This window comes from Haliaeetus albicilla, chromosome 10 (genome assembly GCF_947461875.1).
Source record: "Haliaeetus albicilla chromosome 10, bHalAlb1.1, whole genome shotgun sequence".
NCBI lineage: Eukaryota > Metazoa > Chordata > Aves > Accipitriformes > Accipitridae > Haliaeetus > Haliaeetus albicilla.
In genome coordinates, this window is record NC_091492.1 from 11,197,221 (window position 1) to 11,224,219 (window position 26,999).

The window sequence follows — 26,999 nt, forward strand, 5'->3', positions numbered from 1 at the left end:
TGAAAGATTAAAATTATTTTACTTGGAAACATGAATGTAAGGAGGTACATTTTAGATCATCTCATTTCCTTTCTAATGCAAATCTGATTATTTGATTATTCACTTTTATTATTTATTTATTTATCCTTATACAAAAGTTAGAAATTATTACATATTGGGAATGTAAGCATTTTTATAAAGCAATAATAACAGTGCAACTATTGCACTCATTTCATCTGTCAGTGAAAAAGGATTTCAAGAAAAAATAATTTTGAATAGAATTAATTAAGGGATTCTTAAAGTGCTAAGCTTAATGTAACTGCAGTTCTTTAAAGCAGAAAAACAAGAGAGAAAACAAATAATGCCCCTTAAGCAGATGCTTATTCACGTAGGATAACTGCTCTTTGATTTTGGAGAGGTGGTGTGACTTGCAGTTGGAAACCTTGATTTTATTGTGTCGTTATTTATATCTGCAATAAATGAGGAATAAGCATAAAACATGAAAAGGAAAATTAGGTATTATGCTAGTTCTCTTTTTGTATTTTATTTACATGAAATATACATTTTTTAATGGTGTGTTGCTGTGCCTTTTGTTGACCATATCTGTACGCCAGGTCTGTCTGCTTGTTTCCATTGGCTTGTCATGTTCACTAATTAGGGAACTGCTGCATGATTCACCTTGTTAATTAGAGGGACTTGCACACAAAGGCCCTTCGGGCAGTGCGAAAGAAGAGCCTAGCACTAGTGCCCTGAGAAAGCTACAGCCTGTGAAGTAATTCTTCTCATCTACCTTCTATTTTTTATTTGAAATGAATAAATCATTGAGATTTTCCTTGTGGAGTGAGAATGCAAGAATTCACATCTTTGTAAGATGTAAATTATATGTGATCAATAGAAGGGGATGACTACTGTATTGTACTTACAAGATTCCCTAATTTACTACTTGTCAGTGTATGAAAAATTGCTTGAAATATTTTGTCCCCACACTGTGGTATGTTGTTCCCTTGATCTGCAGGAGAAATGAGCAGTAGCGGTTTTGCTATAGTTAAATCTAAAATAGAAAAGATGTAGATTATTTAAATTTTGAGCTTGTTTTGCATCCCCAGTGGAACTTCCATTTTGCAAGCGAACCCCCAGTACTACCCCCATAACTTTTAAGGGGGAGAAGAAGTTGGGCGTCTGGCTATTTTTGTTCCCAGTATTGCTCTGCCTCAAATCTCGCTTTTGAAAAGAGTAGCATACTTGCTATATTGTGTATTCTTTAGTTGAATATAGTTTCAGAATAAATTAAAATTGTTTTTGTCATGTCACTTAGACTTGATCAAACCACGATCCAGACTGCAAAAAAGGATATTGCGTTAAAAGTGCACAACCAGTCTCTACACTACACATTTCCCATCTGTTTCTGACACTTCAGAAATTAACTTCAATGCTATTCTTTCTAACTATTTGATTAAAATTACTTATTACAGACAAATGATTTTTAGTAGGTTGCTACATTTGCCTCATTTCCTCAAATGAGGCTGGCAGTTTCAAGATGCAGATTTCCCGTAAGAATGCTAGAGGATTGGTATCAAAATCTGGGCATTTTCTTTTGCAATAATCTAGTTCATAAAGCCTTTTTACCAGAATTTCTGATTAACTAGTATTTTAAATGCACTTAAAATTTCTGCTATTCTGAAATTTTGTGGTAATGACATAAAAGCAGAGAAATTTTACCAAAAGATAGAAATATTTATTATTTTGAAAAAATGAGGAAAATGCTTCAGGCTGGCTTGAGATTTTATGGTATGACGTAGTATCGGTCTTCACTTCCACGAAGCTGAGATATTGCTATGTACCTCAGTCTTCAGTTGACTCCACTGATGTACTAACCAAGAACATACTTTCGCCATGTTTTTGGTACAGTTCTGGTGTAATGGTTCGTAATTATTTCAGATTTCAAGTGTGTACCAGAGATGGAATAGAAATAAAAGTAACAAAAGGCCATGCTATGCTATTAAAACTCATGACGCATGGAGAAGATCGTGCAGATAAAATTCTTGATCAGGGTCTCATAGTACTAACACAAAGCTGTAGTGGCCATGGAGAGTTTTCACTATCCAAGTGGCTGTTGTATTAGTGAGATACAATGAAAGATTCTTTAAAGGGCATTTTTAAAAATGTTTATTTCAGGGATACTTCACCATCTGAAAAACAGGGCAGTTGATTCATGTGCTAGTACAACCTTCAACACTGTGTTACAGTGGACAGCATAGCCTCTGGGAGTTACTGTGTGCACTCCAGCTGCAAGCGTGGGGAGCTGATAAAAAGCTTGGTTGTGTGGTTCATCTGACCCTTGTATTTTCCAGTGCATGATTTTAAAAAAGCAAAGCGTATTTATTTCCTCGCTTCTCTTAGTTGAGTTAGCTCCCATTATCCCAGTGTTTCTGTCAGACCTCCCTAACTAAATCCACAGTGCAACAAGTTTGCTCCTCTTTGTAACTTTAGTCTGTAACTCTAGACATGACCATCGTTCGTACAGGTTTTCACTGTATTTTGTATTCCCTAATCTTCATTAAAGCATCAGTTTCGGAGCCCTCACATAGTGTCTCACTTCAGGGGGAAAGAATAACATCCTAGAAATCTTGGGAGGATAGTAAACCCCCGCTTAGATTAACAAAGGGCCTGGGAAAAGATCTTAACCAGTCTTTCTCACCGATACCCCAAGAGTGAAGATTCTCTTCTGTTGCTTGCACCTGAATTCAGGAGCCTGTGAGTAAGCCATCACGCTTTTTGACTGGTATTCTTACCAGTGATATTTAAACTGTGTGAGTATGTCTTGTTTCCTTTGAAGAACAGTTTGAGAAGATTTGTAATTGTCCATTGTTGTGTTGCTCCAAAATATAATTAAGACCGATAACAAAAAAAATAAAATAACAGATCTTAGGGAAATCGTTTCAGAACTTTTTCTGATCTTACAAGTAAATTACTGGCATCTCAAAAAGTTGCCGGTTCTAGTAATGCTGATGCTGCCAGTTGTCCATGCCTCAGAAACCCTTTGCTCAAATGATCTGTATTTGGCTCGGTGAATCTGCCAAACACTGTTATGGGACCTAAAGAATATAAAGGCTTAAAATAGGGGTGTCTCCAGCTTAGCATGGAAGAGCCTCGAACTGGTGCTACTGGAGGTAAGTTGTTTGAGGAATAGTATAACCAAAACCAGACAAAATGTGCTGGAGCCCCAACAGCAGATTTTGAGGAATGAAGAAATTTAATGATTAAGGTTACTGGAAGGACAAAAAAACCCATTGTTGTAGAACTCTTTCAGAGGAATTTGAGGGATATCATTCTAAAAAAAGTATTTATTACACCTTGTATTACTATAGGTAGGAATGTGTAGCTTAAGAGATGGTTGGACAGTTGCAGAAATAAGTGGGTTTAAGTTAAATTAAAATAGTGCACTGTATTTGGAAAAATCAAAAAGGCAACTAACCAAGAATATACAGAATTAACAAAAAGAAGTTCATATATACCCATAAAGAGCATTAGTTGATTAAAGGGGCTAGTGGGATAAGAACTTAAAACTATTTAGGGAATAAAATCGTACTAGAGATGAAGTATGTTAAAGAATTACAAGACTTTAAAATAATTCTCAAAATTCTTCATGCTTTTGATTTTTTTTGTAAGCTCTAAGTAAGCTTTTAAGGAAACCTCCAAGAAAATTAAACCTATGAGTATGAATATATATATATATATGAATCAGTTCAGACAGTATGTGGTCTTGAGTAGTAAGGAGATAAAATTGTAGTTTCACTGATAATTATTTTAAAAATCACATTTAACTGGGTAATGTACATGAGTGGAGAAGATTACAATTAAGGTTTTTTTTCAGGGAAAAATAAAAATGAAAGGCAGGATGCACCTGGCATTTTCTGTATCAGAAGTTTGACATATATTGTGTTGAAAGTAATACGGCAAATGTTAATGGAAAATCTGAGTAAACTTCTAGAACGTAATGAAATTAGATGTAATAAACACAAATGCCTATTGTAGGAAAGACACTTGATCAAAACTACCCCAGTTAAGGTTCCAGAACTGTATTCAAATGCTCATTATTTTGAGAAACATTCATTTTGGGGGCTGAAATGTTCCCAGCTTAGTCTTTGCCCAGGGTGATTTTTTTTCAAACACTATGCAATAATTTTCAACTGTTGTTAAAAGTGTGTGGGAAAGAAAAAAAAAAAAAGGAAGAAGAAAAATACCCAACACACACACCTTTTTCAGTAAAGTAAAATCTTGATCTACTTCAAATAGATGTGCAGCCATAGCAAGTGATGGTTGGAACTTCTACTGAGTTGTGGGACAACTCTTGTGGAGAAGTAGCATTCCAGCTTTGTACTGAAGAAAATTATATGTAATTTGGCAGAGCCGTGATGGTTAAATTCTCACAGAATGTGTTCCATGTATGATTTGCTGTTACACATGTAATACTTCTCTGGTATTGCATTGTTGCAGGGCCACTTCTAAACTTTAGGTACTTTGGACCAGCACGCTATTGCTGTAGGAGTTCTGCTGAGCTTTAGGGACTTCGGTAGTACAAAAGAGAGGCGGGAGCACAGCATGGGCATTCTGCAGACATTATCTGTTTTTCAAGACTGTCTCTCTGAAGTTCACTGATGTACCGATCCTTCTTGATCATTGTCCTGGACTTGTTGAGGTTACTGCCAGCATTTTTAATGAGTTTCATTTTTTTAATTGCACCTTCTGTTGTGGACATCTTAGGATATGTGTAATGGCTCCACATTTCAAGCTCTCCTCAGCAAAAAAGATGTTTTTCCAAGGGGTGTAATCACTGTCTGAGACTGATAGATATATGTTGCAGAACCATCAATTAAGACAAGCTTTTTCCAGCATGTGACCCTGTTACCAGGAATTAAACTATCCATCGCAAACAGAATTAGGAGGGATCTTCATTGATGCCTGTTGGATAGAAATCAATGCTTAAATCATTGTTTATATGATCTTGCTTTCATCAAACATTTCTGTCATCTAGCACTCTCCGTTGCCAGTTTCCTATTTGGTGTTCATTCCTGGCTGTCTTCATTCTTGATTGCGGTTTACAGTCTGTCGATATTTATAGCTTCTGTTGTGCTGTTAGCCTCTTCTCTGTCCTCTTTTCTTCTTCTTAGGTGGTATTTCTGAACTATGTTGGGAATTGTAAGTAGCCAAAATCTAGTTCTTTGTGGGCTGAGTTGGCTCTGTGACTACAGAAACTTTTACAACTCAGCTTCTATTCCCTTATCAAATCCTATATTGACAGTATTTAAACATACTTGACTACTTCCTCAAGCTCTTTCTTCTTTATCTTCACAGTCATCTCTGTCTCTCTGTCACCAAGTTATTTTCCTTCCAGGCCTAAAATTATCCCTGATTTCTGCCTGTAGGTAGAAAAACACCTCTTTGACCTTTCTCTCTCTTACATGATGCCACTCCCTCTTCTCCCTTTTATTTTTAAAGGTACTTATATGTAGACTTGAATTGTTAAAGAGTCCCAGTCGTCCTCTTACTTTCTGATCATATTGAAGGAAATTTCTTAGTGCAGTCTTTACCAGCTACAGCTCAGGCTCGTATTTCGTCTACATCTCTGCTTTAAACAAAGCTAATTTCAGTTTGCTTAGGTTTTGCCCTCCATTTGGAGCACATTTTGCCTTCCTTTCAAGATGCTTTTTGGTTTTGAACAGCTCCTGTCTTTCTGTTGAGTAGTGCAGTGCCTTGCTAGCTGTTTGACATTCCCTTTTCCTGTGGGTTCAGGTGAGCAGGCGAGATTCACTGGGATGTTTGCATAGCTGACTTTAACACACTTGTGCTCACTGAAGAGGAATAATCCTCTGTTAACAGTACAGATTACAGCCACTGCTAGGCCATTTAATTTTCTGGATTGGAGAAGGTGTTTGGCTTGAGATCTGTAGATGTTCATACCAAGTATCCAGCATTTGTTTTAGAGTTGTCTTTCCAGACCAAATTCATACCTTGAACAAATCCATAGAATTTATTCCTCTAGCCATAACTTCCTTGAATGCACTCTTGGATTAGTTGATCTTGTAGAAAAGTGGATAATAATCTTCACTGTTCTCTATTAAAATACTAGTTAGAGTAATGGATGGGGGATTTAGTTCTGAAAGAAATCTTGAAAATGAAACCACACTAATTTGTGAAACAGGTGGTTTCTTCCAGTTGTGTGGACTGCCACAACTGCCAGTGGAAGTAGAAATCTAAGGAAAAAAAAATTCACTGAGCATGTGATCACACCATATATTTATTTATTAGTATCTCAGTAACTGTTCTTATGACGGCTTGTAGTGCAGAAAAGGCTTAAAGTGAAAAAGGCTTAAAGTAAATGCTTGGTTTCTCTTGCAAAATTATTTACAAAGCATGCCATGAATAAGTGCGTTCTTCGTTTTGGAAATTACTAAATTGAGATTTTAAGTTCTAATGTTGATACTTCAGATAGACATATGGCTGTCTTCCTTGTGGCATATGGCTTGTGGCACTTCTTTCTGAAATACCTAAATGTATCATAACAAATAATGATCTAAGGAAAACTAAAATTTTAGAACCTCTGTTGTTAGCTTTACTAATAAAGTAGTGAAGTAGTGTTCTTTTTGTAGTTGTAATGTTATGCCACCATCACAAAGAAGAAAATTTCCTTGTGTGAAATAATATTGGTGCTTAATTCTTATACTGTACTTTTCATCAAAGGGATCTCTTCAAGTTGTCATTAAGTAATGAAATACCTCTCAGTAAGTAAATGGCATGCTAGAAATAAATTGGGATCAGATAAGGAGCAAGGAGCAGCATCTCATTTGTAAGCATTTTTTCTTGAATACTATATTGGAATATTTGTCTATATTTTAGATAAATATTTTGACTTTCAAAAAAGTTAATTGTTGTTGATTAGTGTGGTTCTGAATGAAGTATTGCTTCCTTCCCAGAGGGCAAAAATTTTTAATATGCTATTGATAGACATATCCATATTAATTGTGATGAAGGCAAGTTAAAGAATGATACTGCATCAGCAGTCCAATAGGAAAATGAGACTGTGAATGAATGCAATTATCAAACGGTTGTATCTTGTTGGTTGATGTAGTAAGTTAGATTCATTTCTGCTAAATCATGTTAATTAACAGGAAATTTATTTATTTTATCAGGATGTATAGATATTAACAGGTGCTTCATTTGTTTAAATATCCAGAAATTATTAACTGGCTTAGTTAGAAGATAAACTATATTGTAGTAACAGGCTCCTTTGCAACTTTAAAACATAACTGATCACGTAAAGTAAGAAGCTGAAGTAGCTTTAGTTTCTCAGGTACTTTTAAGAGTAATTTCAGAACATTGAAGATGGCTACATTTAATTCACGCTATTCTTAGCGCTGAGAATTCAGAGGGTGATTACTTTGGAACTATGTACGCAAAGCTAGTTGCAAAGTCATTTCCACTTGATGTAGAGAATACGGTTCCAGAGTATGCTGGGGAGGAGAGCTTCCACTGGTCAGAGTCATGCATTTGGCATCTGGTTGTACAAGAGGTATGTTTTAAAAGTAATCTCTGTTCGCACCAAATTAGAGTAATTAAATCTACGTTAATTACACAACTCCCACAAAACTGTTTGGCTATTCCTAAACTTCTTGCAAGATACCTGCAATAACCATATCAGGTTTTATGACTATTAAAAATAGCTCATATTTCCATGGCATTAATTTTGAAAAGCTCCTGTTGAATCGGATGTTAGCAGTCACATTGCATGTGTAAATGTCTTCATGAAAGGCAGTGTCCCCTTCTTCTGAACTGAAGCCAAGATACCGCTTTTTTTTTTTTTTTTTTTTTAACCCCAAAGATTACAGTTGAGGATAATATTTTTGATGAAGAGTCAGATGATGAGTAGGAAAGAGACTGGCACAGATAATCTGATGTAGGTTATGAAAAAACAGAAGTATGTGACTTTGAGATGGAAAGAAGAGAAAGTTGGAATTGGGGGTATGAAGAAGCCAACAATGGTGGTTAGTCTGCTCTGGGATGTTAAATAACATCCAGGAATCTTGTCAAATGTCTCACTAGTAAGTATCCATAAACTACAAAGATGTTTTATTGTAAGCAAATTGATAGTTAATAGTGAGTGTGCAGAGATGTTCCCTTAAGCCACCTGGAGTACATTAACCACTGCAAGATGAAGGCTTCTGTTGGTAATCAGTATCAAGATCATTATTCTTTTGATTATTTTAAAATGTAATTTTATGATACTCTGCCTTCAGATGAGCTTTGGGAAAAAAAAAAATCACTGAATTAATTTTTAAAAGATTGATGAGAATTTGTGCAACATAGTATCCATCAAGTATTTCAGCACTTCAGCCCTTATTTTATAAAACATCAGGATACTGTGACCTTACTGATGATGCATGTGTGTTTGATGTATTTGATATTTTTTGACCAACATTCATTAAGGTTTACATAAGAAGGTTGTTCATTCCTATTGTATGCCAAGGTGTGTGCTGTAAAACCAATGTCAGAAATTGTATTGGTTTTTTGTTTGGAGTTTTTGTACCTGGCAGCATATTCCTTATTTGTATTAAAGCAGTATCTGTTAGTCCCACTGGGACTAGATCATAAGTAAGGCATGTAGTAGAGGAGGATCCATGGCTGGAGACCTTATAGCCTCAATGGACAAGCTGGGTGAAGCGGGGTGAGAGGCACAGGGAAGTGAAGGGAAAGGTCTTGCTGGTATTCACCCAGTGTCAGTAGAACAGAGCCCAGCTCCTTTGGCTCTGTCTGCTGAGGCAGGTTTCCTGTCATGTGCTAAATTACAGGGAGCTGAAAATCTCGTGCATTTGTTTGGACAATCAGTGCTAGGCCAACACATTTGTCAAAAATTAGTATGTGATATAAAGAACTATCTTTAGCTCTTCTCCCTGAATCAAAAAGAAAGGACAAAGAACCTGATGAATAAACGAGTACAAACTTCCGCAGACTCTTGAATCTATTCCATGTTTTCTTTGTAAAACAGCACCAGACACTTTGCAGGTTTCGAAGTGAGGGTAGGATTTGTCCCCCACTATGTGGAATTTAGAGAAACGGCATGTTTTGTTTTACAATTTGCATGTGCAAAAATAAAACAATACTAAATTATAGTTCTTAGAACAACTTTTCAGAGGCACTGTGTGCTTATATTACATGTTGAAACAATCACTGTATATCGCAGTAGAGGTAGTCCAAAGAGCCAAGTCAGTATTAGCGTACTGTTGGTCTGAAAATGGTGACTCTGGATAAGATAATCATATAATAACCTTTGCATGATACCAGTTACCTACTAGACTATATTTCTGACCTGCACCTCCCAGGAAACAAATACTTACTCCAGTGCAAAATTTCTTATTCTGTGAAGCCATCCACTTTACAACTTCGTCTGAGATCACTGTAAGCCAGTTGGCCCTTGCTTAAATATTCATCAGACTTCTGATAATTGTGATAACCCTTATAGGCTGGCAAGCATGGCAAATTAGCAAAAAGATGATTGATCTTTTTTTATATGCAGTTTTATCTTCAACCTTTCCTGGATATATGTTATACTATAGTAATAATTTCTTCTCTAAGGTATTTGCCAGTATCTGGATTTGCACATCTATTTACAGTTGCCTTGAAGCCTCATAATTACAATACAGCTGAAATGTCCATTTTCTTTCCCTGACTACAAATAGGGATCAATTGAATTTTAAATGACTGCTTACGGGCTAGCTTCCGATCATGACCTTTGTAAATGATTAGAGCTCACCACTGTTGCTATCTACCTTGAAAGGGTAAGCGGGCAGGTCTGTCTAACTGGCATTTAATCTGGAAGAGAGCCAAAGATATTTGAGCTAAAAACCTAATATGAATTGGCAAAGAGAAGTATGTATAGACCTTTGCACTATTATTTAGATATTTTTCCACATTTCTTTTTTGTATTTAGGAAATTCTTTTATCCTGTAGATAAATGAGATGTGTGTTTGTATATAATGCTATATTGAAGTTATGATAGTAACTGAAGTTCCAAAATATATAGCATAAAAATGTGAAAAATGGCTTTTCAAACTCTAAATGTACTGAATTTCTCTGAAGAATGTGAAAATAATGTCGCATTGCTAAATGAGTAAACATGAAAAAATGCACTAAATAGGATGTATGAAGTGGACCTGCTTTTCTAGGCAGAAATGAATGGAAAAAAGATACCATACATTGGTACTTTTTTGTTTAAACCTCCTTTCCTTTCAACATTGGCCAAGATAGTTCAGGCCCTGCTTGTCTATGCAGCTCACATGTAAGTAATGGCTGAGACGCTTCTATCTACACTTGTCAGTTCAGTTTTATTTTAGTGAAGAATTGTGCCTGTATCATACAATGTTTTTATTACTACTACTGGATTTCTTGAGGTAGTGTTCTGTGGATTTCTGTTGAGGTGGGAACAAGTATGACATCAATGGGATCAGAAAACAAACACCTCCTCTGAATTTATTGAAGGATTTTGCAAACCCAAAGTTTTGAAATTAATGATTACTAAGAGCTATGAGTGCTTTTATCTAATTAAAATCATATGCTGCATTACCTAATCAGCTATTCTTGTGTAGTATTGATGATCAGAGTATTTATTAAAGTAATATTGTTCATGGGAATATGTCTCTTATCATTAACTCTCTGAAGGATTATACAGTTTATAATGAATATGCAATCTTACCTTTTCGTCATGGGGTGGCCAGAGTATTTTCTCTTATTTTCTGTAGCATGCTATGTTGTTATGTAATGCAACTGGCAGGTTGGCTGCTTAGCCTCAAACTGGTCAAATGTGTTGTTACCTAAATTCTTATCCCAGAAAGCAGTTGTAAATTCATTTTGTAGGGTTTTTTGCGTCAGCATTAACTTCTGCTAATGTTTAGATAGGGGTGTTTTATTAATTTAGGTACAGAAGCAAATACCAAGTATATTTTAATACCCCAAGTAAATCTGCGATGAAAGAAAATGTTTGAGATGGTTTTTTGAGGATTTGAGTTGGTATTTATACTCTTCATATCAATCTTAAACTGGAGATGTGTAGTTAGTATATAGTACTTACTGGCTAAGGCATTTTTCAAGGATAAGGATGGAGTTTTCAAAAACAGTTGAGTTATTTGGAAGCAGAAATCCTGTCGAAAGTCAAGAGAACTTCCATATCTTCATTGTTACTCTACTGCAAGGCTGCATGCTTGAGCTGCTAAAATGGTATTTCTAGGAACAGCAAAGTACTTAGAGATTGCTCATGTGTGACTTTTACCTCATGCTCGCAAGTCTGAGAGTAACTTTTTGAAATGACAGCAGAATAAAAACTAAAGAGTTTTTTCTTCCTCTAATAGATGCAGCAGCAAGAACTTGCACAAATGAGGCAGAGGGATGCCAATCTAACTGCATTGGCAGCTATTGGTCCCCGGAAGAAACGGAAGCTTGATTCACCTGGACTGCTTACCATAGGAGGAGAGGTATATGTCTATACACAGAATAAGAGAAATTATTATTTCAAAACCTAGTAGGAATAACTAGAGATGCTGTATGCCAGTATTTTCACTGAACTGTGTAACTTGGAAAAGGTGATGCAAATTACTAAATTAGAAAGGCTGTGGGTCCAGTTTGTCTTGCCACAGTTAAAATGACATCTCTTAGTTGTATTTTCAAGTGTTAACTTTCAACAGATAATGAAAGGATATTTTAAAAATAAGTTGAAAGTCAAGTATAGGTCTGTCCCTTAAACTGTTCACTGCCTTTATACTTGTTTTCTCCTCTTCATAATCCAGAGGAAAACAGAAAAAAGGAGTAGGGCATGAAATATCTGGAAAAACATGACTGTAGTCTTGCTTACAGTTTGGACCAAGAGTTTGTAGTAATACCAGTAAGTGTGGTTTTGTGACAAATATGTGTCAAAACTTTTTACAGAATGGCTGGTTGTCCCATGCAACTGCAAAGATGAGTTTGTAATAATGCTAAATTGTATGTAATTTTAATAAGAATACTGTGTTCTAGAAGTTGAATCGGATTCGTTAGCATGATTCTCCTGTTATCTTAAATGGAGAAATAGCTATACTACATGATGGAATACAAAATCATCAAAAGCGTGATATATATTAACCAAGGTGGAGAGGTACGGTAACATGGTTGCATTACCTTGGATAACTCTGTAAAGAGTACTGTGTTGTTTAGTACAGCTATAGTTGGGCTTCTTTTGTTTCTGCTAAATATGCCTACACAATAGGAGTCAAAGTAATTCTCCCTGTTATATGTCTGTTGTGAGGAAAATGCAAACGTTTTGTTTTGAATAACTGACTAACAGTTTTGGCTCAGACATTTGACTGTCTAAATGCCAGGCATTTCCAAAGGCCTTTTTGTTTCCCATTTTGGATAGCTTTTATCTGACTTCTCTCTCTTTTCATGTGCTAAGAGTAGTGCTAAGGAATTAGCTGAGCTAGGAATAGAAGTAGATCTTGTTTATGTTCTAAAGTTGACTTGTGACTTCAGATATGTAGGAGATGCTCCTGTTTTCTGGTCAAATTAGTTTCAGACTGAGGGAGCTTCCCGGGCTTTGTGTTGTCCTGATACATTCCCTTCCTTTCAGTCTCCCTCCTTGTCTTACATTCGGTAAAGAATTCTGTTCTCCTCCATATGCTCCTGTAAGAAATCCCGCAACAACAGGCCAAAAGAAACTTTCATTAGAAGCTCAACTGGATAGCAATAGCTTTGGCTTTCACACAAAATTAATTTAGAAATAATCTGAACCTTCTAATAATACATGGATCCCTTCAGAATTTAACAAATGTACATTGCCCGCTTGTCTTTACTTGACCAAAGGAATATTTTCTCCTAAGTATCGGAATTTAATTTTTGTCTATTGCCCCTTTTTAAAAAAATTATCCTTTTTTAAGCTTTTATAATTTGATGAACCAAATTGTGGTCACCTTCAGTGAAACATTTTATTCAGAGCTATATGCCTGAATGGGTTATGGCGAACAGCTTCCCCTTCTCTCTAGAAGCTCCATACTCTCCTGGTACAGTGCTTCAAAGAAAGATAAAGGTCTGTTGCAAATTCCAAAGACTTCTGGAGATTTTTTGCTTCCTTTTATTGCTCCCCTAGCCCCAATTTTGCTGAACTTCTATGTTACTCAATTGACAAATTATCCTTGAAGTTTTTGCCGATACGTGGATTTCCTGGAGTCATGAATTGTGTGGCTGTTTTGCCAGTTCAGACTGGGTTGTTCCCATCCCTCTCCTCCTAGCTTCTAACCATCCTGGCCAACTGACATTGGTGCCTGGCTGCAAGCTGATTTCAAGGACTTGGATACTGTATCTGGAGTATTCAGTGCCTTTTCTGGGGATAGGATCTAAAATATTGTAGAAGCTGTGTCATGCAAGTTGGCTGCTACAAACTCCCTCTTTCTGTTATTCTTCTGACCTACTTATTAGGGCTGCTATGCAGAAATAAACTCAACTCCTCAAAAATGTTTCACTCTAAAAAGGTACTGGAAATTTGCACTGTTTGTCTAAGACTATCTGATTTCTCTTCTTTGGATTTCTGGAGACTATAAACAACATAGAAAAATGTAATAAGACCGTGTCCTGTTTTACAGACATCCACTTAGCCCAGTTCCACCTTCAGATGTCTGACTTCCACTATGTCTACGACCCTCTGATTTCTCTAAGCAATTTCTAAGCTTCTTAAGTCTTGCTACTGATAATCTCTGTTTGCAAGGTCTGACTTGGCAAGAGCTTTCTTGGCCTGCCTCTTTTTTTTTTTTTTTTTTTGGTCAAAACATCCAGGTTTTGTCCTTAAAGTTGCTGGTCTGATCATTAATCCTTTTTGACATACACGTGTGCTTTTGTTGCAGCTGGGACACAGTGTGCTTGCTGATTCAAAGAGATACCATTTACAAATCATCCCACCCCTTCATGTTACATTTTTTCCTTTTCTGAACTATCTGTTGTTTGATATTTTACTTAGTTGCATTGGCTCTTTTTTTCAATGAGAAGTGTTGGATTGCAGTCCAACTTCTTGGTTCAACAGAAATACTAGCTCACAATTTCTCTTTGGAAATTGAATCTTTTTAATAATACCCTTTTGATCTGAGCAGGAGGTCAGTTTAGGCAGCAGTGACAGTTATTTTGCTTGAGAGAAAAAGTTGGTGGAAAAGCTTAGTGTTTCTGAGTACTGTTTGTTGTATACTGAGAAACAGCTCTTACACAGCTTTTATAAATGTGAAAAAGCTTGTGCTCGTAACTGCAAGTATTTCTCCACCAGCACTTTGTTCAAGAGTGTTTTCTTTAAACTTGTTCTCTGTCTCACATTGCCAGGGCTCATTTGGACTTCTTTGCTTGTTTTCAAGCCATAGCCAAATAGATTTTTTTTTTTTTTCAGGTGGCAGGATTAACTTAAGTTATCAAGGCCAGACCCATCATTTGCCTCTATTGTACTAGTACGGCTGGGTTTTTTGATTGCTTGGGGAGATGGAAAAATAGCAGTTTTGGAGTGAGGTTATTTTTACATCATCTATGTTCTTTGATTTGCTTCTCCATGCAGCCATATAAAAAATTCCTTTCAAAAAAATGGGAAAAAGGTTTTTATAAAAAAGTGGATGAGCAGGGGCTAGACGTCCTCAAATAACACTGCCACCAAATGTGTAACTAGTTTCAGACTGTGATTACACAGTAGCCTGAGCTAATCTGACTGTGATCTCTATCCCAATCCCTAGTAGTGCATTCCTGCCCCTTCCCTTTCATTGGCTCTGGCTCTTGCTGTACCCTGTGCTAACCGTTTCCATTTGATAAATTGGCAGAAAACTAACCTAACAACAATAAGAATTGAATAGTTTCTGCTTAGCTTGCTGAAGTAGTTTGGCCTAGAGCCCAGTGAGCACTGGAAAAGGAACTTACGAGGCAGACAGCAAACTTGAGATCACCTGCTCTTCATTCGCTTTCTTTTTAGTACCTTTCTTGTCTTCTCATATTTTAGATAATCTGCTAGGAACATAGCTTCCTCTGTAGCAGCCGGCAGCTCATTAGTAATTCAGCCTGCTTATTATTATAATGCAGTTTAGATCAAGAGTGAAAGAGAAGGGGTAAAGAGAAATGAGATACCTTTGGAAGAATTCAGCTTCTCTGCCTTGCAGAGTTGAAAATACTGCATTTGCAGAATTTTGTAGGTGTTTTAATTTATTTAATGATACTAGATAAAATTATTGGAAAATATCTTTAAATGCTACTGCTTTTTGGAATTTAATGCATGATTATCAAGTTAGGTATCTAACAATCCTGAACCATGTTATGCATTTAGCAGCAGTACTGCCTAATTTTCATTTGCTGTGTGGGTCCTGTTAATGCCTGTGTTGGTACACAGCAGTAGATGGCAAAGGTAGGGCAGTGGATGACATACACAGGAAAGGGAAGACAGCAACCATTTAAGCTCTTTAGTTAGTATCCTTAAGCACCTCTAATGTCAGAATAAAAATAATAAGTTTTTTAGTTGCTTTTGTTTACCTTATGGATTTTGAATCTGTTCAGTTCATATTTTCAAGCTTTTCTTGAATTGTAAGGCTTTTAAGAATTAGGATTAAAAATCGGTTTTGTTTATAGATAGATATTTTCATGTAATTGTAAGAGTTAAAGCTTTTAGAAAAGCATTAACCATCACAAGACTAGGTCAGGTAGCTTTACAAGTTAAATATTTGAGTAGTGCTAAGGTGGCCTGAATGCAGAATTTGCTTATTTCAAAGTCCCTCTTTTTTTACTATGGAATTAAAGTGTAGAGGTTAAATGCAAGTATTTTTCTGTATTTAAGAATAATAATAATAATGAAATAATTTGGCTTTTCATCAAGACCTATGGCTAGTATCCCAAAATACATAAATACAGAGTATATGTTTGAAATATCTGAGGGTATAATTTGTTTAAATATCAAGCCCTCTCCTGGTACTTGCTGGCACAGATGGTTTTTGAATACTGAGCTTCCAAAGGCAGCTTCAGGGCTAGTTCAGTGAATCACCACTTATTGAAGACAGTCATTTTAGGGATAAGAAAAAAACCTCTTTCTCGCATAGTGGAAGAGTAGTTGTCTTAAGAATATTCAGCAAACTATCCCAAACGCCATCTTCCAAAATTTGCAGGAGGGCATGTTGGGCTAGCACTCCAAGGGGAGATCTGATACTTTGTGTCTTTTCTCATCCAGTATATTCCAAGAAAAGTAATGTTCTTGCAGGCCTGGAAAGTCCCTACACAACTACAGTTAGAACAGTGATGTTTTGTGTAGAGAAAAGCTAATTACTAAGGTGATTGTGAAATGTATTTCGGGTACAAGGCACCACATTTTTTTAATTAAATTAATCTTTCAGATGGTATAATTTGAGCATTTTAAAGCTGTTCTCATGTTAAGGTTTTGTATAAAACATGGTTGAGATTCTGATTTGAGACATGGAAATCTGTGTTATACCAGAGACTTCCAAATGTAGACATAGAAAAGTTACTTAATATTCCTCTCTGTCAGATCTTTGTACTACTAGTAATTCCTAATTCCTAATTTCTAAGTGGAAATGTAAGGATGAAGTCATGATTGTTTGGGAGGCACTTGGGTACTGTGACATAGTTGGAAAGAAGTACTTTTGCCTACGGTCTCTTTTTAGTTATCCAGGATTGAACATGATTATTGTGTTTGCACACATTACAGCTGGCATTCTCACTTCATGCTTGGGTTATCCATAGACATTTCAGCAACCCTGCAATTATTCCTCAAATCCGTTGTTAGTATTTTAACAATGTTAAGAAGAAATCAGGATACTAGGTAATTTTCTCTTTGGAATGGGTCAGACATGATAAAAAAGTATGACAGAGCTGTCTCTTGGAAAACCTGGCCTTATTTCCTTCTTTTCTTGCTCTTTTAAACAAAAAGATATGTATAGAGTGTCTTGCAGAAGTCTTTGTGACAGAAGGGTTGTGCACTGGGTTCTCTCCAAAGCGTCTACTCAACGAATATCATGCAGGTTTAGAAGTTCACGAATCAGCCAACATAACTGTGAGGCATAACTGCTTCTGACAGATCTGAAAGAATTAGAACCAATGAATAGGTCTTTTATTTTGGGGAAAAACACCAGTCAGTGGGATTGCCATGCTCTGAGCAAATCTTTAGGCAATTCCCTCACCTTTTTGGAACTAAAGTAATTTTATGGCAACCACTTTCAAAGATCCTTGGAATGACTTGTTCTACAACTCAAGTCTCAGCTTGGTCTTTGTACTGTATACTTGGCTCTTGATAACTTACTTTTTGTTTTAAGTGGTCAGGTTATGTTTAGAAAGCACTGGAATCTAAAGATCCTTTACACTTGTTAAGCTTGAGTTATATGAAAGCAGATACAATAGACCAGAACATCTTTTGCAAGTGTTTATGGTCCAAGAAGTTAAAGCTTGCTTTTTGCGCTTTTAAACCTGTAGACTAACAGCAGAACAGGAGAAATTTTTATGATTTATTGTATCATTGCCTTTTCAAGCACTCTTTGCTCCATGTATCACTGACGTGATAGAATGCAGTGGTTCTCTCAGACCTGTTTTGGTGTAGGATGTCACTGCTGCTGACAGTTGTGATTTCATTTGAGGTATCCTAAAACTATCAGTTAAATATATGGGTTTGAATTTTCAAGGAGACAGAAGAAAATTAAGAAGTCTGTCCTTAACATTTTTTTTATAGAATTACATGCATAGTACTTTATGAGTCTTTGAAAATCTCAAGTATAGCTTCAGCTTCTCTGGCTTCTTTTACTTGTTGTTTTCAAAGGTCAAATAAATATTAAAATAATTCACAAGAAATGTGTTAATATCTATTTGAAAACTGGTCTTTTAAAAGACAATATAGATGTTCTCCTAATTAATAATTGCAACTGTTTTTCTCATTCTTAAATAAATGAGATTTCAATTTAAAAATTAATTGCCCCAATGATGAATTTCCTTTTTAAAAAATTTAATTTAAAACTGTGTTTTAGCCCATGATGAACACATTTTATTTTTTTAGAATTCTGGTTTTAGTTTGTGGAACAAGATTTGTAAACATTAATGGATTTTACAGACTTAGTAAAAAGTAGGAAGGCATTAAAGATGATGGATAATGCTGTGTTTACATTGATGATTAATAATTCTAATTTGGAGTGAATGTATAGAAGTACATTTCTGTGTCAGTTGCAAACAGGCAGGAATACAGACAGTGAGTCAGGAGGCAGTAGAACAATTTTGCATGGATCTCAGTTGACAGGAGGAAAAACCCAGGCAGCAATGCAAGAAAATAGAAAGTGGCTCTGTGCCACCAAAAACATTCTTTTTTACTAGTAGAACAGGTTTGCATACTGTGTGTATTCCTTTGATCTATGTAACACAAAATATTCTGACAGAGGTTTAATGATATTAATCATTTTTCCTTATTGGTCAAGACAAATTTGATTTTTACTTCATTTGGAGATGGAAATGGTAGTTGATCCCACCTGACTGCGTGATGTTGATCTAGCACACAGGAGGAGACCATTACAGCATTTCTTTCCCTGCTTTTCAAAGGTTTTTTACTGGAGTGGTTTTTTGTTTTTGTTTTTTTTTAAATTAAAATCCTTCTTGGTTAAAAAAGAAAAAAAAGATTGCATTTAAAAAAATAAAATAATTTTATCAGTGTGGCAATATTAAATACAGTCTTTTTATTTATGGATATTTTATAAATATAGTGTGTGCAGCTTATTAGCATGGAAAATGAGAACCTGGCAAAATGACTTTTGAGTAGTTAATAGTTCATCCATTATTTGTCAATCCCTATAGAGGTCTGCTGCTGTTACTGTGAAAGAGTATTGTTTTATCTTCTTGAAAAAGGCAGCTACCTTGAAGATTTGTGGGGACGGAGGGTATGTGAGCCTGCTTTTTGTTTTTTGTTTGGGGTTTGGGTTGGGGTTGGTTTTTTCTGTATTTTCAATTGTCTTTTCCATTTGTCTTCCGGATTTCCAGACACTGAAGGATAAACTATATTTTGCAGCCTCTGTTTTTCTGACGCGTATAATTCCAGAATTTTTCTTTCTTCTGGCTAAATAAAACTGATAAGACTAAGAGAAAGAAAGTCTGAAAGGGTCTAGCTGAGGGTTTGTCAAAATTGACTTGAGTCTCTCCATTGAGAAGACTTACTTCAGAAGGTAAGGCCCAAGGTGCTATGACATTTTTAGATGTCAGTGAAAATAATTTTTAAAACCTGACCAGAAAATTTCCAAGGTGTAACTTTTCAGCATATACATGGAAGGATTTAGACCTGTATCTTAAAGTGGCAAAGTTTCCCTTTTAATTGATACTCCTACAGAACAGTCAGATGAATCATCAAGTAGATTAATTACCTTCTCCCTTCCATCCCATTCAATGCCAGATAAATTTTGTGGAGTAATTTTTTTTTTTTTCTTTTTGCCTTAAATCCTTTACTGAAGCTAAGGCTTTGAAAAAGTCTAAAGAACTTGAAATTTATTAGGATGCCCATTCATGGATATTTCCAGCCTGATTCTTTACAGGAAGTCAAGTAACACTGGTCATAGAGAGAGTGACAATTAGGGTAACAGTAATTTAACATTTTAGTTTACCCTGAGCCTTTAGGCAAACAGGCTTGAACTTCAAGGGAATCCTGTTGCTAGCTTCTAATGTAAACACCTTACCTAGATGTGCTGAACAGAACTTTTTGTTATTTTACCTGATGTAAATTGTAGAACCAAACCGTTGTCTGAGCCCCCTCCCAAAAAACAGTATCTAAAACCTGCCTCTGTTAAGTCTGGACTATTTCAGAGAACCTCTTCTGGCAGGGTAATTAAATCTGTCTGGGAGTCTCTTTTACATTTCATAATGTAAGATATGGAGAAAACATTTTGGAATAACCAGACAAGCTCCTCTTTCTTGAAAATGTGAAGTTACCTGTACAAGCTTTCTAAAGTTCTGCAGGAGCTCTGTATTGATGCTCCTTAAATGGATCTTGCCACCACTATGCATTATGCTACAGTTGAATGTTGCCATACAATATTCTGCTGATAAGGAGAGGTTCTTGAATTAAAAAAAAAAAAAAAAAAGCCTGACAGAGAAACATTTCATTCAGAACTTGCTGTCTTATAACATGTAGTAAAAAATTATCCCTTCATTTTAAGTAGTTAGAATTAAAAAAAAAAAAAAAAGCTCACTGTAAGAAAAGAGGAATGAAGACAGGCCTTTCATGGTTTCCTTTTACCATGTATGTCTTCCAAGATTGTATTGTAAGTCTGAATGGTTTATTTATCAGTTTGAGAGTATTTCACATGTGCATATTATTCATATGTATATGTACACAAATTTTAGAGTCAGGTCCCTACTACAGGTTTCCTAACTGATGTTGTTATGAAATGACACAGTATCAGCAGTTTGTGGTGCAGGCAAATTTATTGTGATGAACTTTGCTTTTCAATGAACATGATGTATTTTTAGTCCCTATGATCTATTCTGTATTGTAAGAGTAGTTTGAGCAAACACTTGTTTAATTTGGAAATGAGTGTTCACACTTCTTCCACAAATGTTGACCAGTCTCCTACTGTCCACGTTCCTCTTTCAGAATCTGGCTGAAATTTGCCAGTGGTAAAATTCAAAGGTGTGGCTCTCATATTTAAACTTTGAGCTGAAAGTAGCCTTTCAGCTTTGTTAAAAACTGTTTACAAGTTTACATGGACAGTGTGTATTGCACATCCTTTCTTTGTAAGAGAGATAGTAAAATGGGTCCTGTTTGGCCACATTCACAAGAAGTTAAGCGTTTGAGCTCACGACCTGCAAGGACATGTGCACATGCTTAACTTTAAGCACAGTGGTTAGTTTGTTTGAAGTTAGTAACGTGCCTCGTGTAGAACATTAATTACCTGCAACAAGCTTTTGTTGGATCGCTGTGTGTGTTAGTGTTCCTGTCAATCTCCTTGTGTTTCTTACTGCATGAACGTGGGTTTGCTAATCTGTAACTGATTCTGATGTAGGAAATGCTTTATTTCTCTTTTTTTTCAGTGGTAAAAACAGGGTTTACTTTCTAGAAATTGGCATATTGCAAGCTTTTGAAAAGTCTCGTGTTATTTGAGCACAAAGTCTTCGGGACTGTCAGTGCGTGTTAAATGCAGGTTTGTGAAGTTTCCCAATGTGTCTTGAATATTACAGGCTGTATTTCGCTTTCAAAGAAATAATATAGTAAAAATATCTGATAGTGGGATCTTCGTCTTGGTGTTCCTTTTGTTACATACTCTGTTCTAGTGAGTGACTAGGAAAAAAGGGGTTTTTGTTTTTCTTTTGCCTGGAGTCAAACAGGAGCATGCTGGTTAAAGGGATTCTGTGGGGGTGTTGGGCTGGAGAGGGCCTGAGGGAACTCGGAGAGACATCTACCACCAGCAGCTTGTCTGTGCTAGCTAATTATAGCTAGGGTACTGTTTACTTTAGTGGTATACTCCTTATTTATTAGTTACTTAGTTACTGCTTGCCTTCAAGTTACAGGCTTGCAGCCAGTTGCTGCAGGGGAGGTGCAATAGGAAGGGAAGGGCATCATGCAGCACGGCAGATCGCAGCTCCCTGACCTTGTCGTGCTTTTTTTACACTGGTGTTTTTGGGGCTTTGGTGGGGTTTTTTGTTTGTTTTGTTGTTGTTGGTGGTTTTGTTGGTTTTTTAAAATACAGACAATGGGGAGGCAGTCAAAAAGAAAAGCAGACAAGTTAAAAAACAGGAACAACTTAAGGAAATTTTTTACAGTCTAGAGGCACTGCGGTGATAAAATTATCACGAGTGTCTCCATGACTTATGAATCAAACTGGGTTTTTTCCCTCCTTTTCCTCTGGTCTTTGGAGCAAAAGCTCACTTTCTGGTTTATGTGAAGTTACATTGATTTGAATAAAATTATGATTTTTATACCTTTTTTAACCAGTACCACTTTGTGGGTATCTGGAGTTAGTTTCACAGGGCAGTTTTGCTAACTGGTAAGTTAGTTCTGTATTAGCACTTTTCCAAGCATGAATGAATACACACGTACATATTTCACATCGTTAACTAAAACCAAGTTAAACTATTATATAGATTGTGTATGGAAACCCTAGGTCATTTAAGAGTCCAACTCCTTAACAGTTGGACTTCTAGGCCATTGAACCACTTTGGGAAATCTTACCCTAATCCACCCTCTCGTTTTTAGGATGAGCTTTGAGCAGAGCCTGTGGATTAGCTATCTGAAGGAGGCAGTGCAGTAGACCTATTTCCACTGCTAGTTTTGCTGTTGCTTTTGTTATTCTGTTTGTGGTAATCTTGGTATAATAATTATCTCAGCAAACAAAAGGATAAAGAACGGTAGCGTAGTATGGGGAGGCAAATGAAGAGAATTATGAGATTTTCTGCAACTGTGTTTGAGAAAGTAGAAGATATCATAAATAGTGATTTCCATGCTTTAGCAGCATGGAAATAGTGTTGGCCCATGCTGTAATTATCAATAAAAGAGAGATTTCTCCAGTATTTTTGAGCATGACAGTCTCTTGCAAAGCCAGGAGCATAACAAGAGCTGAACCTCTGTCTGATGGACCAATTACTGAACAATTTAGAGGAGGTTCTGTTAGGAGAATGAGCATACAGTAAGATCCATAAAAAAGGCAAAGTTTCTATCTCCAAAGGAGAAGGTAGGAAATAAAAGGAGCACAACAGGTTAAACAGCCTCGGCTAAAGAAGTGAGTACCCCTAGGCAGACCAGCATCTCTAATCAGTGGTAGTGGTACTAGCTCTGAGGGGAGGGAAATTCAGGCTGGTGCTCTCATGTAACATTAAAAAGGACAAGCAGTCTGTCAGGGGAAACAGTCATTGGCGTGGGATTTCTTCTCTTGATCAAAAAGACAGCAGCACTGCAGCCTGCTTTATCTATAGGGGAGGTGTTGGCAGAGGGCATTTTTTTCCTAGGCCGTATCACTGTCCTGTGATACGTTTTTCCCAAGCCATAAAAGAAGCCACCTGCATTTCTCTCTTTAGCAGGGTTTCATTAATCCCTCTTTTTCTTCTTTTCATGTGTTTTCATTTTTATGCTATTACAATTTTTTTAAAAATTAAGAAACATCTTTACAAAGCAGAAGGTAAGCTAAATTGATGGACCTGAAAAATATGGCTGGTGCTTGTCTCCAAAGCCAAAATTAATTTTCTCATCTCGTAAGTAAGTCTTTATGAATAACATAAAATGCAAGTTCAGTACATTTTCTCCCCTTCCCTCCTTTAATGGAGCTTCAAATTACAGTCTTCTCAGCATTCCCACCCCGCCCCCTGGGACAACATTGACAACCATAAGTCTGTTGCCTTTTGGTAAAATGTTGCCACAAAATTCTTTTTAAAAGTTACTATCCTCAGCTGTAGCTACAATGAGGTGGGATGAATTTTATGCTGCTATTGACTTAGCTTTTATCTTACTAAGTAACAGACAAATCTCTAATGAAGAACTGCAGGTAGTGTTCCTAGCATTGTTGTCAGCTATGTAGTTAGTCAAAGTAGTAATAATTGCCAGTGATGTTAGAAAAAAATCAAATCAAGGTTTCAAGTATTCTTTTAATTTTATAATATACCTTAAATAACTTAGAACCAATATGGAAGGGCTTCCAGAAGAATAAAATTAAAATAGAAAGTAGGTTTTCTCTGTTTGAAAAAATTGTAAATAAAAATTGCATCTTTGGAAATACTTGACATCAATGTCTCATTTCTTGATTGAGAATCCAGAAGAAGAATTATTTTATTTACTTCAAGAAGTACTTTGAGTCTGAATGTTCAATTAGTTATTTCTTAGTATTGCAAAATGTTCGTTCATTTGATGAGCTTACCCATAATGGGACATATTCTGTGGCTTTTCTTGGTTAAAGGCAAAAAGAATTACAACAGGTGATCTGATTCCATCCCTGACCATAATTTTCAGGTTCGAGCATTTGTCAGTGTCCAAATCACTTAAGCAATAATACATTATTTTAGAAAACTCTTAATGAAGAGCATCCAGAGTAAAGTCTGAAAGTAATAGTCTAGGGTCAACTCTGTTTACGTTGACTCTCGTCTCTACGTAATCAAATTTATAGATAGTATTTTGTGCATTTCAGTTTGACATCTGATCATTTTGTAGCAATTAATGAAAGTTAAGAACACTTAATGAACATTTTAATGCTTTTTAGTTGACATTCTTGGTATGTACTGGAGACTCCAACATTCCAAGTGTCTTTAGATGTCTCTGCCTCAATCTAGTTTGTGGCCCATTAGTTGATGTTATTCACAGTATTTATTTTAGCTATAGTGATGAATAAGTCAGTTTGACCTATTGGGGTTTCTTTTCTACAGTGCCATGTATAAAAAATGTAATGTAATCCATAATTCAGCTTGTTCAGCCTATGTTGAGCAGTAAATCCTTGTTGGTCTGAAGTCAAATGCATTTTTTACACTAGGTCTACTGAGATACAAGGTTTTCTGCACTTCAGACAACTTTTAGAAGGTTATATATTGCCTTTTAAGCCATTTATCCTGGTGGTGATCAAGACCAATTACTTTTTAACATTATTTTCTATATTTCTGCCCTTACTATATAAGTATTACATACTGCTGTGGTAAATTTATTAAATTGTATTAAGTGTGCGAATAGGAGATAGCAAAGCTGTGTTTCTTTTTGTGAAAATGTTTCTCCAACTACAGATTCTACAAAATTAGATTTTTTGCTTTTCTTATTTAAATGATTAATTTAATGTTAAGTCTTCTAATTTCAAAATAATTCTTTAACAAGGCCATATCATCGCTAACTCACTTCTGAGTTATTTCATTAGACTATAGAGAGTCATTGCTTTTTAAATTAAATATGTAATCATATAAAACTTAACAAAAATTGCGTACTTTTTTAAGGCTTTCAGAGGTATATTTTTATCTCCAGCATTCAGTTGGTATATCTAAGTAACTCTTTTCTGAATAATTCTGATTTGTACTGAATTTCTGATACAATTTTCCTCCAGAAAAACAAAACCAAACCACAAGGACTCCATTAATAGCTTTTTCTACCCTCTCTGCTCTCTCCCTCTCAAGACAAAGCTACCTGACTTATGTCTGGTTAGAATGAGCATCACGTAAAACAGACAAATCAAGCTGTGTCAGATTAATCCTCCTTAAGCGGCTTACACTCCAGTTGCACAGAAAGACACCATAACATGGAGAAGTTGTTCAGAATTGACACCAAACTAGAGACTGCATATCAAAGAAAATGCTTTACCTACCTATTCTGAAGTCTACCCTTTAGTGTAAATTGTTCTTCTAGATCTGATAATAGAACACTTCTGGCTGGCTCTGCCGTATCATCTTGACATTTGGAATACAGATACATGAGAAGCATGTCATGTTAACAGAACACTACAACAGTCATACTTTGTCTCAATTGATGGGGGAATTGCAGCATACAGAGTAATTCATGTTGACAGTAAGAACTTGCAGATAGGCAGCCTAAAATGGTGAAATCATTATAGAAATTTATTTAGCTGGTTGAATGGCCATAGCAGATTGGTTGAGCCAGCCAAATCAAAGAGACTCTGAAGGAGATATCTTCTCTACTGCAATTTTTAAGATTAATTTGTGGCTGGCTTATATGCCTTTGGAACACATGTATTTTTATCTTCGAATACATATACTAATATCAAAGTTAATAGTGATTGATAAAATGTTAAGTACGTCTTTTCATCTCTGTTGCTCAGCCATATGAAGGTATTCTTTTCATGGTTAACTTTCGAGGAAAAATACTGAAACGAAGGGAGCCATATAATTTAAAATAAACCCATTGAAATTTTATTTATATTTCATTCTCCTTAGAAGAATGTGTTAGCAATTCAATGTATAATATAGTTTCACATCTTGTTTTAATTAATTCACAAAGTGTTTTCTGATTGCTTGTTATTCTGTGTTTTTAAATCTCTTATCCATGACAAAAATGAGATTTTTGTCTACAGAAATTGGATAAAAATGAGAGTTTACAGGAGGAGCTGCCTTAAGTATTTAAACAATACTATTTATTAAAGAATCTCTTTTAAAGTTTTATTTCTTGGGTTTTGGGGTTTTTTTGCAAGCTGGTACTATACTTTTCCCACTTACACGTTAAGAGTGTAAATTCTTTTGATGTGTATTAGCTGCAGCATTAGTTCACCTAGTTAAAAGAGGGATGTGGCAACCTGGGTCCATAAGTCTAATGCAGTGGCAGCCCTAGGTGAAGAACAAGAGGGGTCATATTTTGTCACTGCATTTTGTTTGCAGGTAGAACCAGCTCCTTTTGCCTAAGCATGACAGTCTAAGCTATCTTCCTGCAATTTTTGTTCGTACAGGACAATGGTGGCTTCAAATGAGAGAGAGAAGCCTCTTGGTCTGGCAGTATTTTTATTGCATTATTATTTTTCTCCGAAGCACCTGATTCCACAGTCAACCCTGTGTATTTATTATTAGAGGCAATTGGCTGTGAGAAGGAGTTCTGGGAGCACCTCCTGTTGTTGACTTTAACCAAACCCTAACCAATCACCTACATTTATATATTTTCTTAGAACTTAATTTCAACAAGTTTTAGTCATACCCTCTAGGATCTCCATAACACAATTCTGTAGGTACAGCAAATTCTTTAAATCGCCGTTAGCAGCAGAGCACACAGGCATGTTACAGACTTTAAGCACGAGAGACCTAAGTCTGTAGAGAGAAATATGCTTTGAGTATTATCCATATAAAAAAAGAGATATCCCAAACTTTGCATTTAAAAATATTTCTTTAAAGTGTCTCTTTCAGTATAAATGCTGATGTGCATTGGCATTAAATGATTGTATAGAGAATGCTCTGTAGCCCAGTAGGATGGGAATTCTTCCATTGTCAGTCTGGCTCTGCTTCTGTCTGTGGCTTACTGTAGTTGACTTTATCTTATATGCTCTTATCTTGTTCATTGCTATTCA

At 35.9% G+C, this 26,999-nt stretch overlaps 1 protein-coding gene across 2 annotated transcripts in view; it reads left to right on the plus strand.

Moving 5' to 3' along the window:
• Positions 1-26,999, plus strand: part of LOC104323513 (transcription initiation factor TFIID subunit 4) — a 152,468-nt gene that overhangs the window by 94,750 nt on the left and 30,719 nt on the right. For both annotated transcript variants that reach the window (XM_069793461.1, XM_069793460.1), the window contains exon 14: positions 11,379-11,501. In XM_069793461.1, the coding sequence (XP_069649562.1) occupies positions 11,379-11,501 (123 nt within the window). The remainder of the gene's footprint in view (positions 1-11,378; positions 11,502-26,999) is intronic.